Source organism: Grammomys surdaster, unplaced genomic scaffold (genome assembly GCF_004785775.1).
Source record: "Grammomys surdaster isolate TR1022 unplaced genomic scaffold, NIH_TR_1.0 242, whole genome shotgun sequence".
Classification (NCBI taxonomy): Eukaryota; Metazoa; Chordata; class Mammalia; order Rodentia; family Muridae; genus Grammomys; species Grammomys surdaster.
This window is the reverse complement of record NW_021604687.1, coordinates 5,837,078-5,853,783: the sequence shown is the minus strand read 5'-3', so window position 1 is coordinate 5,853,783 and position 16,706 is coordinate 5,837,078. Positions and strand designations below refer to the sequence as shown.

Below are 16,706 nucleotides of genomic sequence, written 5' to 3'. Positions count from 1 at the left end.
TAAGTTCCTGCTGCTTGGTGACTAGCAGCTTGGTGGTATGTGCAGTGGTATCTGCTGGGACCAGGAAGGGTGCTGCCTCCCCTACTTCCTCTCACCCTGGAGATAAAGTGGCCACAGGGCTTTATTTTTGCAGGCCTCTTGTTCTGAGTGTCGTTTGATAGTCTCTCATGGCCCATCCAGGATTTATTTATCTTTTTTATTTCAGTTCTGGGGGGAAACTTAGGGCACTGGGCATACTAGGCAATCCTCCACCACTAAACTACACCCCCAACCCCTCCTTTGTGGTTTTATATCTACTATAAGGAAACTAGGAAAGAGGACATAGAAATCAAAATCGAAGTTCAGTTCTGAATCTTTCTTGCTAACAGAAAAGACTGTTCTGGATGCCGTTGGTGGCAGACACCCTGGCACCTAGCCCAGATGTTCTAGAAGGGCAATTTGAACTGAAACCCAGTCTACCCTGTATTAAACACAGCTTGGTTTTAGTTTTGTCTGCTGTGGTGGGGAGGTCACCTGTCTGTTTTATTTAACTAGTTCTATATGGAGTACCTGAAAGGCAGAAGTTACCCCCGTGTGTTTATAGGCAGCGGTCAGTTATCCGCTAATACGCATTTTTTAACAGGGAAGCTTGTTCTAAGTGGCGTGGCATCAATTGATCCCACTGAATGAACACAGCAAAGTGTTTTTACTCGGACTGAGATGGCCACAACATGAATGGGTTCTTACCGTCATGTTTGTGATCCATCACTTGATCAGACTGTCACCGGGTGGCACATGCCTGTAATTCCCAAATAAAATGCAAAAGTGAGTTTCTTCATGAGGAAAACTCCAGAAGGATGGGAGAGTAGAAAATGGCCTGAGGAGGGAGAGGGGGAGGGGGACCCTCTGGGTAGGAGTGGGGAGTCAGATGGAAGAGGCCTATGTGTGCCATCAAAACAGGAGGAAGGGCTGCTTATGTAGGAAGAAAGGAAACAGCTGTGAGGGGTGGGTACGAACGAAAGGATGACTAAGATGATGTATATGATACGTACGTACAAACAAGAAGGGCCACCATAAAACCTGTTACTTTCATCTGTTTACTAAGCATTTTTAACTAAAAAAAAAAACCCACCTTACTTAGAGAAAAATTAAGTAAGTTTTCCCAGACTTGGAATACTCTGTTGTCATATATGTTATTAAAAAACAGCAGACACCATACAGCAAATCTCTGTGGTCGTTTAGTTAAATAAAGATTTGGGGGGAAAAGAAACCAATGAAATGTAGGTACAAAAAGGCTAGAGCTGTTTTTTAGTACTTGGAAATATGTTCTCCCTGTATCCCCGAATTTTCTAGTTACAAACAGAATAACAGGGGCGGAGCTGTTCGCCCGGGTGAATGGTAACACGCGTAGACACGGATTTTTCTTATTTGCAGGTACAAATTTATGAATTGGAGGAACATAAGATTGAAACGTGGAGGGGTAAGCTCTGCCAGGTCTTGCGTTCTTCAGTACACGGAGAAGATGCTATGTGAAAGCATGGTTTACCGTCTCAGATCATTTCTTGTGCTGAGTTGCAACCTATCAGCTACAACGCTCTGCTTCCCGCTTCTCCATTTGGAGGGGCTTCCATGCTAATGTGCACACTGTCCCTCTATGACAGGCCGTGTTGACAGTAGCCACATATGTGTGGCCTTGCACCAGGCCTGGAGCTGTAGACCTGAGTGAGCTGATCACAGAGCATCACCCTTAGATATTGATCACCATAGCCCGAGTATGGGGCAGAGCAAGCTGTCTGATTAAGCTGAATTGTTCTCCTACCAAGACAGCAAAACTGGGACGAACGAGACAGGGTCTAACTGGACGGTTCAGATGGGATAACGAAGAAATCATTTCAGGAACTCGTGGGCTAGGAAGATAGTGTGGGGGCTAAAGTGCAGGGTGTGGGAGCCAGGGAACCGAAGCTCAGTCCCCAGAACCCTTGTAAAGAAGCCAGGCATGGCAGTGTGCACTCAGTCCCTGCAGTGAAGACACAGTGACAGGCGAGTCTCTGGGGGCTCGCTGGTTAGCCAGCCTGATTGAATGGACAATGCCAGAGCTAGTGACAGACTATCTCAAAAAAAAAAAAAAAAAACATGGTGGAGAGCACTTGAGGTGTTCTCTGGCGTATACACACAAACAGATATTCACACACATAGATAGTATACACTGATACATACAAAAGAACTATTTGCCATGCCAGAATTCACCCTTTGCAGTCATGTGATTTTTTTGCCTACAATGGAGTCATATTTTAAACTCTTGTTCCATGATGGGAGAGTTGTCATCTTGAAGATTCACAGTAGGCAGGACAGACTCACATGGGATATGGTCAGAGGACACCCCCACTGATCAGTGCATAAGAGCCCTGACCCAGTGCTCAAGGGATAGCCTGAGTAGAAAGGGAGGGACCGACCACAGGAAACTTTCTAGCTAGTCATTAGGAGTCTGGTTTCGCTCTTCCCATCACGTGCTTGGCAGGATGACCAAGTTTCAAAGTAGCCGAGAAATTGTAACTTCAACTGGAGTGTTCCAGGCCTCTTCAGGCCTTTCTATTTTAACATGATTTTGAAAGCTTGTCAAGGGGTGTTTTATGGAGCATAGCTTTATCAAGGCAGACTAGATGAATTAAGTGAGCATGTCATCCATCTGGTCTGTCAGTGACTTGATGAACTACTCAGACAGGCACCTCTCATCCAGTTGTGCTGTATGCACGCCATTGACCGTGTTTAGGTATATTTACACTTCCACCTACAGGGCGTTGGGAAGCGAGACAACATCAGGATGTTCTCAGATACCTTCTGCATACAGACCTCAGCAAACCAAATTAAGTACAGTTGATTTCTTTACAAAGAAAACATGTATGTGCTGGCAAGAATCCCAACATGCCCTGGGTTTTGAGCATCAGTTTAGTGAAATACAACGAGAGCATTTGAAGAACATTGGTTAGAGTGATGTTATCTCCCAGATTATGAAAAATCTGCTCTAAGGAATTCTGAAAAACGTTTCATTTCTTGATAGTAATGTGAACTTGATGGGACCCAATGGCCTCCGCTGCTGTTGCTCTGCATCAGAGCTTTTCCTGATGCTGCCAGCATCTGTGGAAATATTGGGATTTCCCCACCCCACCCCCATATTTGATTTTTCTGCAAGTACAATGCCCTGAAAACAGTTGAGGCCACATTAAATAACCATGACTGTAACAATAGATTGGGGTAAATTATCTTTTATTTGGGTTTCTGGTTTGTCTCGTTATTTCCTTTCAGCGGAGGGATTTTGAACGTAAAGTCGCATTGCACTCAGCAGGTCTGTAGCTAACTGTGTGTTTTCCTTCTACAAATGCAGAATTGTACTTACAAGAAACCTTCAAGCCTTTGGTGAATATCTCTCCAGATGCCAGGTAAACGTGAAGCTTCCTCTCCCCCATTTAAAAAACATTCTTGGCAATTTAGATATTTTATTGCCGTGATGGATAAGTGGAAGTAGACAGACATATTCCTCGAGTCTAGTTAGGGCCAGCTTCCTTAATCCAAATAGTATGCCAAAAGTTGAGAGGTGTTGGAAGTCCCAGCAAAACCAGACACATAGGTGTCGCATAGTTGGAATCCTGCACCTTGGGGAAGGCAAACATAAGAGGATTGCAAGTTTTAAGGCCAACCTGGGCTGTATACCTAGCAAGCACAAGGCTAGCCTAGACAATTTAGCAAGTCCTGAGACAGGGAGGAGGAATATTGTGAGGGGTGGAACAACTGTGTGGATACAAGTGACTGGCTATGGGGTTGGTCATCCAGGTCAGTTTTGAACACCCAGCTCATGTGTGGCAGCATCAGTGAGGGGTCCTGTTATAGTTACTGATCCTCAGGGTTTCAGTCTTGGCCCCAACATTCAATCGGAAGTGGCTGGATTCTGGGAAAAGCAGTAAACCACTCCCACAGTGATTTCAGCCCAGACCAGAGGCAGCCTTGAAGGAGCTGGCAGGGCAAAGCAGGACTCAGGCACAGCCTCCAGCTCTCAGCACAAGATGGACAGAGTAGGAGGTGCTTTAAGCCCAAGAGCTCTAGAGGAGAGAGAAGACACTTGGTTTTGTTACCTCATTTCCAGATGGATGGGGAAGGTACACCCAACAGGCTTCTTGGCAGTGGTGGCAGAAGGCAAAAAGGACGCAGAAGGGCAGGCAGGCACCCTGGGGGTCTGGCACCTGGCCTCAGTGCTGACATCACTGCTGGCCTTCCTGAAGGCTTGCGTCTTTCAAACAAATCCCTGGACGAACTGTTAAAAAAACCTGCCTTATTGGAGATCCGTGTTTCCCTCTTGAGGCTGAGATAGACCAGCAGATGAGTGGCGAGCGCCCATGTAAAACTCTGCCGTGACTATTTTAAACTAACGAGCCTCTTGTTATGGTAATATGAAAGCAGTGAGAGTACACTGTAAAGCTGGGGTGGTCCAAAGGTTTTCGGATTTCTCTTGAAAGCCTCCTAATGACTCTAATGGCTTTTCCCGCAGCCTCTTCGATGCTGTATACTCGTTGATCAAAAATAAAATCCACAGATTGCCAGTTATTGACCCTATCAGTGGGAATGCACTTTATATACTCACCCACAAACGAATCCTCAAGTTCCTCCAGCTTTTTGTAAGTAGCCCCTAAAGATGCAGTTGCATTGACTGTCACTTAACATCAAGTAAATGGGCCCCCCTCCCCCGTTGCTCTCAGTAGAAGAAACCGTTAGTTCCAAGGTCTGTGTTTCACAACAGTTCAGTTTCTCAACTCACTTACTGTGTGCACTGTGTGTTCTCCAAGCTGACACCAGCTCAAATGCTTCTGGTCCTAAATCTTTCAGTCCTGGTATTAAAATAATAAAACTGGAGAATGCCCCCCCCTGAGGATGGGTGTTATGTCAGTCTCATGCAGGGGGAGCTTGAGCCGTTTGTATGTCAGTCTCACTGAGGCCTGTGGCATCCATGGAGGGAGCCAGGACTTAGGGAAGAAGTTGTTTGTGGTGTGTTTGTGAGGTCATGGTTTTAGAAGCATGAGCAGAAAAACACCATCCCCTGGGTCACCTCATTCTCAAGTGCAGCAGCCAGAGACTCCCAAGGCAGGACAGATGTGAGCAAGAGATACACCAGAGTGGACTTCCGTGGTTTGTATTCACAGCCCCTGAGACTGGTGGCATTAGAGGAGGTTCCCTGGGAGCAGGAATGTGCTGGGAGGTTTTCATCTACACCCCCATCACCTGTGTAAATATGGAGATGACGTCATCAGCCAGGAGGAGCAGCAGCAGAAGTGTTGATGGTTCAGAAAGGCCAATTGAAGTGATCTTTCTATAGGAAGTAAACATTCGAAAGCTACTTCCAAGGGGCTTTTCCAGGATCCTGTCTGCAGCTTCCCTTCAGGAACCAACTAAGCATACAAGTCTACAGAAGGGCCCAAGTTGTTCTCCTGGGTGTAGCCTTGCAGGGCCAGGGGTTTACAGAGGTGTCAAGGTTTTAGTGTTGGTGAGCCAGCTGGTCACATGGTTTAATAGGATATCCAGAGACAAATCGAATTTCCTGATTAAATCGGGGGAAGAATAATTTGCTGAAATGCCCATGTCATTTACTAGGCACCAGAAGAAGAGTGAGCAAGGGGTGTCGTCCATCATTCCATAATGGGGGTTGTGGAAGCCTTCCTCGTAGAGACATCATAGGAACCAAGGGTTTGGGCAGAGGGGCAGGCGCTCAAGGCTCGTGGTTGCTAGGCTAGTGGCTCAGCCCCCGGAGCTCATGTGTGACAGTTGGCCACTGGCAGGCACTATACTGGGAGCTTTGCATGAAGTGTCCTTATACAGCCCTGTCCAGCTGGTGCTGTTAACACTGTTCATGACATCACTCATCTAGTCTGAAGAGAAGAAGGGAATTACCTTAGTTTGGACAAATATGGCAGATAGGACCTTGTAGCCAAAATATTCAGCCAGGGGTTCTCAGATTAAAAAAACAAAACAAAAAAAAACGTATTTTAAATAAACACCATGGCCTGTTGTTTTTTGTTTTTTTTTTTTTTGTTTTTTGTTTTTTGGTTTTTTGGTTTTTTTTGGTTTTGGTTTTGGTTTTTTACTGGTTATCAGGATCATTCTGGGGAAGGGTAGTGGTACCCTCCCAGGCATATGAAAGAGAATTTCTGTGTTGAGATGGATTAGATGACCTAATAGGTCTTTCTCTCTCTCTCTCTCTCTCTCTCTCTTTTTTTTTTCTCTAAATTTCTAGGAGTCTCATGATTTGAATATTGATGAACTCTTTGACTTGAACATTTTGTTTCTTCTAATTGTTCATCTTTTCCTGATAATTATAAGGTACACCAGGAAGATGGCGTCAACTCTGCCCTTTATAAAAGGTGGATCTTTGAAACCATAGACCTTACTCTGTTGTAGTCCAGCCTGATCCTAGACTTTCTTCCAGTTTATCCCTCCTCCTCTGAAATAGTCAGAAAAGGAAAGTTAATTTTTAAAGATTCCTTCTACTTGGTTCAGCTGGCTTATTCTTTGTTGTTAATAGTGAGAAATTGGATTCATCTGGGGTGCATACAGTCAGTGGATGTGGGAACCAGGAACAGCTTAGTCGCTGCCAGTCAGACCCAGACACAGGGCTTCGTGTCACTTCAGATCCCAGGGCTGAATATCGATCACCTAAGAATAAAGGGTTCAATCAGCAATAGCTTTCAGGTCTTAATTTCTCAGACAGACCTGTCGATCTCATCTTCTTCCTACTGTTTTGGTGCGAAGAGAAAGCAAACCATGAATACTTAGAATCATTTTTTTTTGTACAAAGACATCGTGTGGAGCTGTTAGCTGATTTGAGAGAGACAGTTCTGATGGATAACTCTTTCATGGCAATGAGACACCGGGCTAACTGTTAGGAAAGACTTGCCTTTAATTCGTTGAACATAGTCTTTCATTCAGATCTGAATGTGTGCACACGGAAAGGGCACGCTGGGGTTCTAGAACATTCTCATGTTCTCTCCTTGCTCAGATGTCTGATATGCCAAAGCCCGCCTTCATGAAGCAAAACCTGGATGAGCTTGGAATAGGAACGTACCACAATATTGCCTTCATCAACCCAGATACTCCCATCATCAAAGCCTTGAACATCTTTGTGGAGAGACGGATATCTGCACTGCCTGTGGTGGATGAGTCAGGTCTGTGAGGCTATCCCTGCTCCTGGGCTGGGATGAGCAGGAAGTGAGCAGACAGCAGAGAAGCGAATGCTGGGCTGCAGTTCCCATAGTTAGCCGTCAGGAAAATGAGAACTTAAAGCAGGCTCAGTTTTTGGTTTACATCAAAATACCATTTCCTGAGCCGGGCGGTGGTGGTACACACCTTTAATCCCAGCACTTGGGAGGCAGAGGCAGGCGGATTTCTGAGTTCAAGGCCAGCCTGGTCTACAGAGTGAGTTCCAGGATAGCCAGGGCTACACAGAGAAACCCTGTCTCGAAAAACCAAAAAGAAAAAAAAAATACCAAATACTAAAATATTAGTTCACCTTTAAAAAAAAGCCTGTTTGCTTTACTCAACACTGTTAATCCATAGTAGTTGTCCAGTTAAGACTGATTTTTTTTTTTAATGAGCTACTGTTTCTAAAATGTTTTTTTCTAACGTATGTTTTCATTTTTAGGAAAAGTTGTAGATATTTATTCCAAGTTTGATGTCATTGTAAGTACTTGTTTTCATGTTCTTAAGCCTGTCGTTCAGAAAGCATTTTAGGACAAATGAAAACTAAAAATATACTAAGTTGTTTGTTCCATGATGTAATAATTCCTAACCTTCCGAGTGAAAGTCTTCGAGAAGCCCAGCCTCCTCCCAGGGGAGATCTTTCTGATAGTCGTTGCTTTACCAATGAGCTGTGTGTATGTGCTTTTACCAACCCTGGGCATTTCAATGGGAGCTCATTGCCTCTGTCCCTACAGCTCATGAGCCTTATTTGGCCACATTTCTTTTGGGGGTTGCTCTGCCTATGGGGGTGCTCAATAAACACATGAGCTGAGTCGTGTCTGTGCAGACTCCTGCTCAGGTTGGGAGACCCTGTTCTAAGAAGACAGCCAAGAGACTAAGATCTAGGCCCTAGTTTCCTGGGGTTCTTAAAGCAAAGCACACCTGTGACTGCTGGTCTTGAGGTTCCTCACTGATGCCTTTGCCTTTAACACTGTTTCACACACAGGGTCTAAGAACAAGAACAGGTTTGACAGCTGAAACAGGCACGTTTTGCTACAGTTTTGACCCTGCCACTGATTACGGTTTTGGCAGATGTCTTTTGATTCAACCAAAAGTCATTTCATTAAACGAGAAATCTTTCCATTAGAACCTTGGGTGGATGGACCCACTAAAATCGATGGGAGTCTTGGAAGACTCTGTGGATTTCTGGGCTTCTTGAGTCTCTTGTTGATCTTGACGGGCCCCACACTTCCCTCATAGAGTTCATGAGCTTTGAGAACCCACTGGGAGACACTGATGCAGGCACCCTCCCTCTGAGGCATCTTACCCTTGGCAGGTGTTAGTTTATTTCTCAAGAGATACTGCTCATGTGGGTGTAGAGCCTTGGTGGACAAGTGGGGGAGGAGCCTGGCAGAAAACACCGTCAAAATATAACCTATGAGCTGGAGAATCGGCTTAAAAGTTAAGAGTACATGATGTGAGTCCCTAGGACCAGAGTTCAGATGTCAGTGTTGAGGGTTCACAAACACCTGTAACTCCGGCTTCAAGGGATGAGATGTCCTTTTCTGGCCTCCATTGGTACTGCACACGCATGTACTCATACACACACACAGGCATGCATGTGTGTAGGCATGCACACACACATAAAAGAAATTTCATCTCTTTAAACGTACAAAACTGCATCTGTCTGCCAAGCCTGTAGCTCCAGCTGTGAAAGAGCCTGAGGCAGGGGGATTGTAAGTTCCAGACCTGCCTGATTTGCAGAATAAGTTCAGGACTGGCCTGAATAACTTAGGAAGGCGTGACTCGAAATTTAAAAAGGGAGCAGGAGAGAGGTTAGGGTGTAGCTCAGTGGTAGAGCACCCAATTAGTTTGCATAAGGTACTGGGTTCAGTCCCCCACACGAACAACACAGCAACAAATGAACATTTCCGTAATCAAGGTACGCCGAGGAACGGGACCCCCCCCTCAGTTATGACTGAGGCAGTGAGGGGAGACTAGCTGGGAAGAGAACTCTTGATGCCAGATTTCATGTAAATGTTCTTAAAAACCAACTTGCCCATTCATCCAAATGGAAATGAAGGACGTATTTTTTTTTTCTTGTGACTCTTACAGAATCTTGCTGCTGAGAAAACGTACAATAACCTAGACATCACAGTGACCCAGGCCCTGCAGCACCGCTCACAGTATTTTGAGGGTGTGGTAAAGTGCAGTAAGCTGGAAACACTGGAGACCATCGTGGACAGAATAGTGAGAGCCGAGGTGAGGACCACCGCCCAGCACACATCTTCCCTCGTGTCTGCTCAGCACACACAGCAAGTAATGAGTAGCCACCATGGGAGGCTGAGACCCAGCCCTGGGAGGCAGGCCACGGGTTCTGTAGGATAGCAGTGGGTTCATAGACTTCTGAACCCCAGAACAGAGTTTGATACATAGTTGGGAATGCTTGCTGAGTGGAGTTGAATTCGATGAGTTTTTGTGAGTGGAAAATATTGGCGAGATACTTTTCATAGAAGAAAAACAAAAATGAACACTTGAAAAAAACAAAAGTTGCCCAGGGAGCTTTTAGTCAATATGTCCTGTCAAAGTATCTGTGACTTTAAAGAAAAAAAATGTATAATGTTATTTTAACAAAGCGAATGATAGTAACATAAAGCAAAAATCTGATTGTGCGTGCGTGCGTGTGTGTGTGTGCTCGCGCATATTTGCTAGTGTGTCCAAATATGTGGCAGTCATTTCTCTTATCCCCCCCCCCTTATGTGGACTCCAGGGATTGAACTCACGTCCTCAGGCTTGTTTGATGAGCCCTGCACTCCCTGCCCTTCACAGCTTGTGGGATGTTCAAGCATACCTGCTCAGGGTTCCCAGGAAGGAGGGAGGGGCCACAGTAGTGCCTGTCATCCACCCTCTCATCCCACAGTTCCTTCCTTCTCAGGCAGGGCTAGGAGTGGCCTCCCATGTCCCCTTGTCCCTCCTCCATCCCTCCCCTCAAGTGTCTGTCACTCTCAAGGACTGGAGAATGCAGTTTTGTTTCTTACAGAACATTCCCTACTATGTAAAATGAGCTCCCAATAATGAGGCTGTTTTGATATTTTAAATATAGATATGTAAACTAAGCGGCAAAGCGCCTGATTACCTCTGAGACCACTAAGAGGCATTCATAAACTTCCACAGTGAAAGCTGTACACGTAAAGTCCTGTGCTATACTGAGAGCCATTGCTGTCAGAACTCCACTGCACCTCATGCGGTCTAGCCTCTGTCCTAGAGAGTCTACTGTCTGTCCTAGAGAGTCCACTGTCTGTCCTAGAGAGTCCAGCTTCTGTCCTATAGAGTCCACTGTCTGTCTTAGAGAATCCAGTGTCTGTCCAAGAGAATCCAACCACCTTCCTGCAGGGCCCAGCCTCCATCCTACAGGGAATCCACTGTGAGAGCTACAAATGAGAAAAGGCCAGGTATTGAGGCCAATAAGATTCCAGGAGTTGCCGCTCATGTTTGCATAGAGAAGGGGCCAAATGGAAAAAGCAAAGACTAACAGGAGCTCCTGCTGAAAATGACCTTCACGTGGGTGTAGGAAACTGGAGAATGCCCACACTCTGGCAAGTCTATGGTTTAAAAGAAGCCATTAAGGGGAAATAGGATATAAACAAGTTGTTCTCTCAGTTAGATGTCTCTTATTAAAATTCCTTCACCAGACGATTCTTCACAGGGCCACAGATAGCCAGCTAACCAGAGCACCCAGTGTTTAACCCTAAAGCAAGTTATGACATTGAAACATCGGCCTGCTATTCCACACTGTGCGCTCTCTCATTCAGATGAGAGTACCAGAGGTGACTACATTTGCCTCAGTCTGCCACAGCGTAGCCTCTTGAATATTAGCATTGATACCTGAATGTCACAGAAAAGCCACAGCAGGAGAGGAGAAGAGCAGGGAGTCCACTCCTTAGTCCCCACAGCCTTCTAGCCTTCTTTGCCACCTAAAGCCAGTTACCTGCTGGCTACAAGAGACTGAGATTGAATATTAAAATTTGAGGCTGTGGTGGAGTGGGGGAGATCCCTCTGTTGGTAATTCCCAAAGGCCATCTACAGTAAAATGCCAAGAGCATCTGTGAGACCTGCTAACCTCCAGTGTGGCTGAGTGGGTGAGCTCCAGGCTTAGAGAGACCGACCCTGTGGAGAAGGATTACCCAGTGTTAACCTGGCCTCCATGCCCACCACATTACATGCACACACACCATTCAAGATTATTAATTTGGAGTCTGTATCATCCCTTTACAGATGGTTTGAAATTTGAAAGCTCAGCAGATAGAACTGGCTGGTTTTTTTCTTGCTGTGGTCAAGGCATAGGTGTTACATTTTTACCTCTGGGCCCAACCCTTTCTGCAGACTGTCCACCGTACAGCCCCAGCTTTACAGCCATATTCATTGTATGGTCACATGTGGGCCAGGAAGATGACTCAGTGAATAAATCACCTGCTGTGCAAGCAGAGGACTGAGTTTGGATCCCAGCACCCAGCCAAGAGGGGGCAGGAGTACGGTCCTGTAACCCTAGCCCTGGTGGGCAGAGATTGGTGGCCAGCCAGGCTAGTAAAGTGGCAAGCTTTGGGTTTAGTGGGAGAGTCTGTCTCAAAAAATTTATGTGGGGCTGGAGAGAAGGTTCAGAAGCTGCTAATTCTGACTGTTCTTCCAGTGGACACGAGTTAGATTCCCTGTACCCACAAGACTGCTCAAGACCATCTGGAACTTCAGTGCCAGGGGATCAAACACCCTCTTCTGGCATCCAGCTACACTGCATGCATGTAGTATACAGCATATATGCAGGCAAAATATTCACACAGAAAATATAAATAAATTAAACGATTAATTAAATAAAATAAGCAATTAAAAAAAAAACTCTAGCCCCTGTGTACAGGTATATGGGCAGATGTAACACACACACACACACACACACACACATACACGTAAACAATGACCTCACACCTGGACTCTTTCTCTTCACAGGTCCATCGACTGGTGGTAGTGAGTGAAGCAGATAGTATTGTGGGTATTATCTCCCTGTCGGACATCCTGCAAGCCCTGATCCTCACACCAGCAGGTGAAAAATGCAGATTTTGGGCCAGCATGATATCACATGGCTTAATCCTCGTTCTTAGGGAGCAGAGACAGGTGCATCTCTGTGAGCTCCAGGTCAACGTAAAGAGAACGGGACTCAAAAGATAGATAGATGGGGGTGGGGGTGGATGGATGGATGGATGGATGGATGGATGGATGGATGGATAGATGAGGTGGATAGATGATAGATAGATAGATAGATAGATAGATAGATAGATAGATAGATAGATAGATAGATAGATATTCCAGGACAGGCACAGAGATGCTGAAATCTTCCCTCTACCACCCACCCTGTGTGTGCGTTGCTCTGCAGACCTTTTTGGCTTTCCTTCCCATTTTGAAGTTCTAATGTTCTGCTTGAGTGAGCCAAGTTTCTAGAAAACACACAGAGGAGCAGGGGTGGAGAGCTGGCTGTGTGTCTGTGGTAAGAGGTGGCCTGCTGGGTCTTAAAACACTGTCACATCCTCCTTTACATTCTCTTTGCATCCCCTCCCCCACCTCTCTCTCCAGCAGCATCATGGAAACCAGCTAGCCTTTCTCCACAGGGTACAGACCCAAGACATGACATGGCAATAGGTGCTGAACTCTAGTAGCTAAGCATTAAATTATGTGCACACTGTGGTGGTATTGCTTTTCTTTAGTTCAGTAATCAATCTCAGCTAAGACTAGCTGTTGTAATTAGGCTGTTTCCTAAAACGACTCATCATAAGAGTCCCCAGCAACTGCCACAGTCCTGCCTCAGATCCAAAACCCACAGGACCAACCCCATTAAAGAGTTACCTTCACAGGGACCATGGCCAGCAGCAACATCATGCAGAAATTATGAGAGATGAATCAGGCGGTGGTGGCGCATACCTTTAGTCCCAGCACTCGGAGGGGGGGTGAGGGGGGGCAGAGACAGACAGATCTCAGTGAGTTCAAGACCAGCCTGGTTTACAGAGTGGGTTCAAGGACCACCTCCTGCTCTAGTATGTTTTTCATCTCTTTGCAAAGTTAAGTGTAGCCTGACAAAATTATGCCCTCAGAAGGTAGAGCCCAGGCTGAGGTACATAGCAAGAGCCTGCCTCAGTAAACCAAGGCCAGGGGCTGGAGAGATGACTCAGAGGTCAAGAGCACTGGCTGCTCTTCCAGAGGACTCAGGTTTGATTCCCAGCACCCGTATGATGGCTCACAACTTCCTACAAGTCTGGCCCCAGAGAACCTGACCCCCTGTCTGGCCCCATGGGCATTGTACAGACATGGTGCAGAGATGCATGTAGGCAAGGCACCCACACACATGAAAGTTTCTTTTAAAAGGGTTTATTCAGATGAACACTAGAGAGGTGCTGTGGGTAGTACAGTGGCTTTGCCTGCCATCTCCTGTGGAAACCTGGTGGGAACTTGTAGATGCTACACACAGTTGTCTTTAGATGCGTTGTAATGCTTTGTTTAAAAAAAAGGGAGGGGGGAATAATCTTCTGAGTATGGCAGCTGAAAGAACTCTGCCTATTTTTACTTTTTTAGCAGTAGAATCAACACTTAGAATGGGAAGATGTGGTATCGGAGCTGAACTGATGGTGGGAGGGGGTGGGGCTTCTGTGACCACTTACTCCTCCTATCTCTCTCTTTGGAAGCCACTGCCAGGCTGGGTGGGATCAGCTGGTGCAGGGAATCCTGCCATGAACATAAGCTCTGAGACTTCCACTTTCCATTTCTCTGGCAGGTGCCAAACAGAAGGAGACGGAGACCGAATGACCACCGTGAATGTAGCCGCCCTCCCAGGAGAACTTGAACAAAGTTTTGCCTCATGAACACTGGCTGCAGTAGAAGAGAATAAAATGGCTAAGAATGTATATCAGGGTTTAGCGATGGGTATTTTTCCAGTGATTTGTATAAGTATAGGAAAAGATTTAATGTGCTTGAAGATTCAGGCTTGTGTTCAAAGACTGTCCTCAGACCTGTCTGAAGGATTTTCAATGCTGTATGTCATTAAAGTGCACTGTGTCCTGAAATAGTACTACTTTTCATTTCAAAGAAGTCACTGGGATGGAACAGGTGACAAAGTGAGTGAACGGCACGTCCAGATCACGGTGCCTTACGTCCAAACGCAATATGTCACCGCCGCTGCCGCACGCCCCAAAGTGCTGCTGAAGAGACACCCAACCCCGAGTGTGAGCATCTTCAAACCTTTTACCCAATCTCTTTTCATTCAATTGGTTGAAAAGTTTTAATTTGAATATAGGCAACTGAAAACGTCGAGTGATGCTTCTAAGTGCTACATGTCCTGTTCTGGCTACCTTGTCAGCGAGGCTGGCTTGGCAACAGCGCTTTGTTTTTACTCTCATGTAGGTTTTCTACACATCTTTTGGTGAGTGGACTTCACCATACCTACGAATAAAACCTTGATTGTTCTCTCAAGTGGAAAAAATCTCTCGAGATTTTAGTTTGGATCTGGAAAGGTTATGCCTTCCAAAACAGACACTGTTGGGTCTTTAAACGTTTATGGGAATGTACCGTGGTCGCAGGGATGAAGTACCAGAAGACGTCTGTTTTTGTTTTTTTTTTATTGTGTGTTGAAATGTAAACTCATGATGTTCGTGTGACCGCTGACAAGACGCTTGTAACTTTTATTGTGACACATAAAACAGTATTGTCATGCAGTTGAAGGGAAACAGTCCCCCATGTCAGTGCTCTGAAAATGTTGACACTATATATCTGTGTATATATATATGAGCAGAGTTTGGGGGGTTGTTTTAGGGTTTTGTTTTGTTTTCCAGATTGAAAATTAAAATAAATCCTATCTACCAGTTTGCTCAAGTTTTTATGTGTATGAGTACATTGTAGCTGTCTTTCGACACCCAAGAAGAGGACATCGGATGCCATAACAGATGGTTGTGAGCCACCATGTGGTTGCTAGGAATTGAACTCAGGACCTCTAGGAAGAACAGTCAGTGCTCTTAACCGCTGAGCCATCTCTTCAGCCCCAAAATAAATCTATTTTAAAAAGAGACCTATCACGTGAGCCAGGGCTAGCAGCCCACTCCTGCCAATGCAGGTAAAGGCAGAGACCTTCCCAGTTTCAGGACCTCCCCCAACCCCTGCATTCAATCCAAGACCAGCCTGGGCTGCAGAACAAGGCCCTGTCAACAAGAATTGTCATGGTTGTTTTTTGTTTTGTTTTAGTCTGTGTGTACGCTGAGGTATCAATTTATTTACTAGTTGGACAAATAAATGAGCACGTGTGTAGCCTACCCCACCCTCCTTGGAAACAGTGGTGGCTTAAGTTAATACTCGGAGCTACAAAACATCACAACCCTGCAGTACATTTACCTAGTTCACTCATTTGATATCTGGCCCTGGACGTGGGCATCTGAAAGACACTGCCCTGTCCTCCTTCACCACCCTCCACCCCCCACATCACTTTTCTCATGTAGTTTCACAGGGAAGCCATTACTCCACACTTGTCCCTACTTGCCACCGTCAAGAATTCACCTGACCCTTTCAAGTAAGACACATCAAAAAGCACCAAGCCCTGGCATCTGTCACCCCCATTTCAGGTCCCCTCCCTACCCCCTGCATTCATCCTGTATGCCAAGACATCCCCCTCCACAGGAGAGTAAGTCCACACAGGCATCCAGCCAGAGGCAGAGCCTCTCATGCCCAGTACATCTCTGGAATGGCATTCAAGTGACATGAGTCCTGAAATAAACATTCATGAACATTCACACATATCTAAGTCCTTGACGGGCTGGTTCATAGGCTGTTTACTGCAAGTTTTCACCAAAACCTCCAGGCTTCTGATTCCTTTGACTGCAAGTTTTCACCAAAACCTCCAGGCTTCTGATTCCTTTGACAGTGCCAGGCTATGCTGCCACCTGTGAGGTTGGCATGGTACTCCTCCTAGCCCCAATCCTGGGCTTTGCTTGTCAAGCAACACCTGACCACACAGGACCAGCGGCTACTTCATGAGGGCCTCTCCTTTCCCTCCCTGCCCTCTCAGGTGCTGTGGCCCTTGGGTCCCTTCTATACTTGACACTTTTGATTAGGAATCACCCCAAGAGCTGCTCCTAAAACAGAACATGACAAGAGTTTCTAGAAGTATTACAGCCAGCAGACCAGGACAGAAGGCTAAGGGGAGTGACGCCTTCCTGGCCCTAGACCTCTGCTAGCTCAGTGAGTCTCGCCTAGGGGACATTTCTTCTCTTTTGTTATTTGAGACAGGCTGTTGGGTAGCCCAGGTTGACCTCAAACTCATGTAGCCTAAGATAACTGAACTCTTATCCTCCTGTGCTGGAATAAGAGGTACATGCCACGATACCCAGTTAGTGCCCATGCTGGGGATTGAACTCACTCTTGCATATGCTAGGTGAGCAGTCTTCTACACATGCTAGCCCCTCTGTGTGTGTGTGTGTGTGTGTGTG

General features: G+C 46.0%; 1 protein-coding gene across 4 annotated transcripts in view; it reads left to right on the top strand.

Annotated features, from left to right (window-relative positions):
- The window catches only part of Prkag2 (protein kinase AMP-activated non-catalytic subunit gamma 2), a 247,279-nt gene extending 232,187 nt beyond the window's left edge, over positions 1-15,092 (top strand). For all 4 annotated transcript variants that reach the window (XM_028774646.1, XM_028774645.1, XM_028774648.1 and 1 more), the window contains 8 exons: positions 1,414-1,459; positions 3,362-3,416; positions 4,520-4,646; positions 7,019-7,184; positions 7,661-7,698; positions 9,313-9,459; positions 12,196-12,289; positions 14,009-15,092. In XM_028774646.1, the coding sequence (XP_028630479.1) occupies positions 1,414-1,459; positions 3,362-3,416; positions 4,520-4,646; positions 7,019-7,184; positions 7,661-7,698; positions 9,313-9,459; positions 12,196-12,289; positions 14,009-14,040 (705 nt within the window). In that variant the 3' untranslated portion in view covers positions 14,041-15,092. The remainder of the gene's footprint in view (positions 1-1,413; positions 1,460-3,361; positions 3,417-4,519; positions 4,647-7,018; positions 7,185-7,660; positions 7,699-9,312; positions 9,460-12,195; positions 12,290-14,008) is intronic.
- Positions 15,093-16,706: the final 1,614 nt, after the last annotated feature.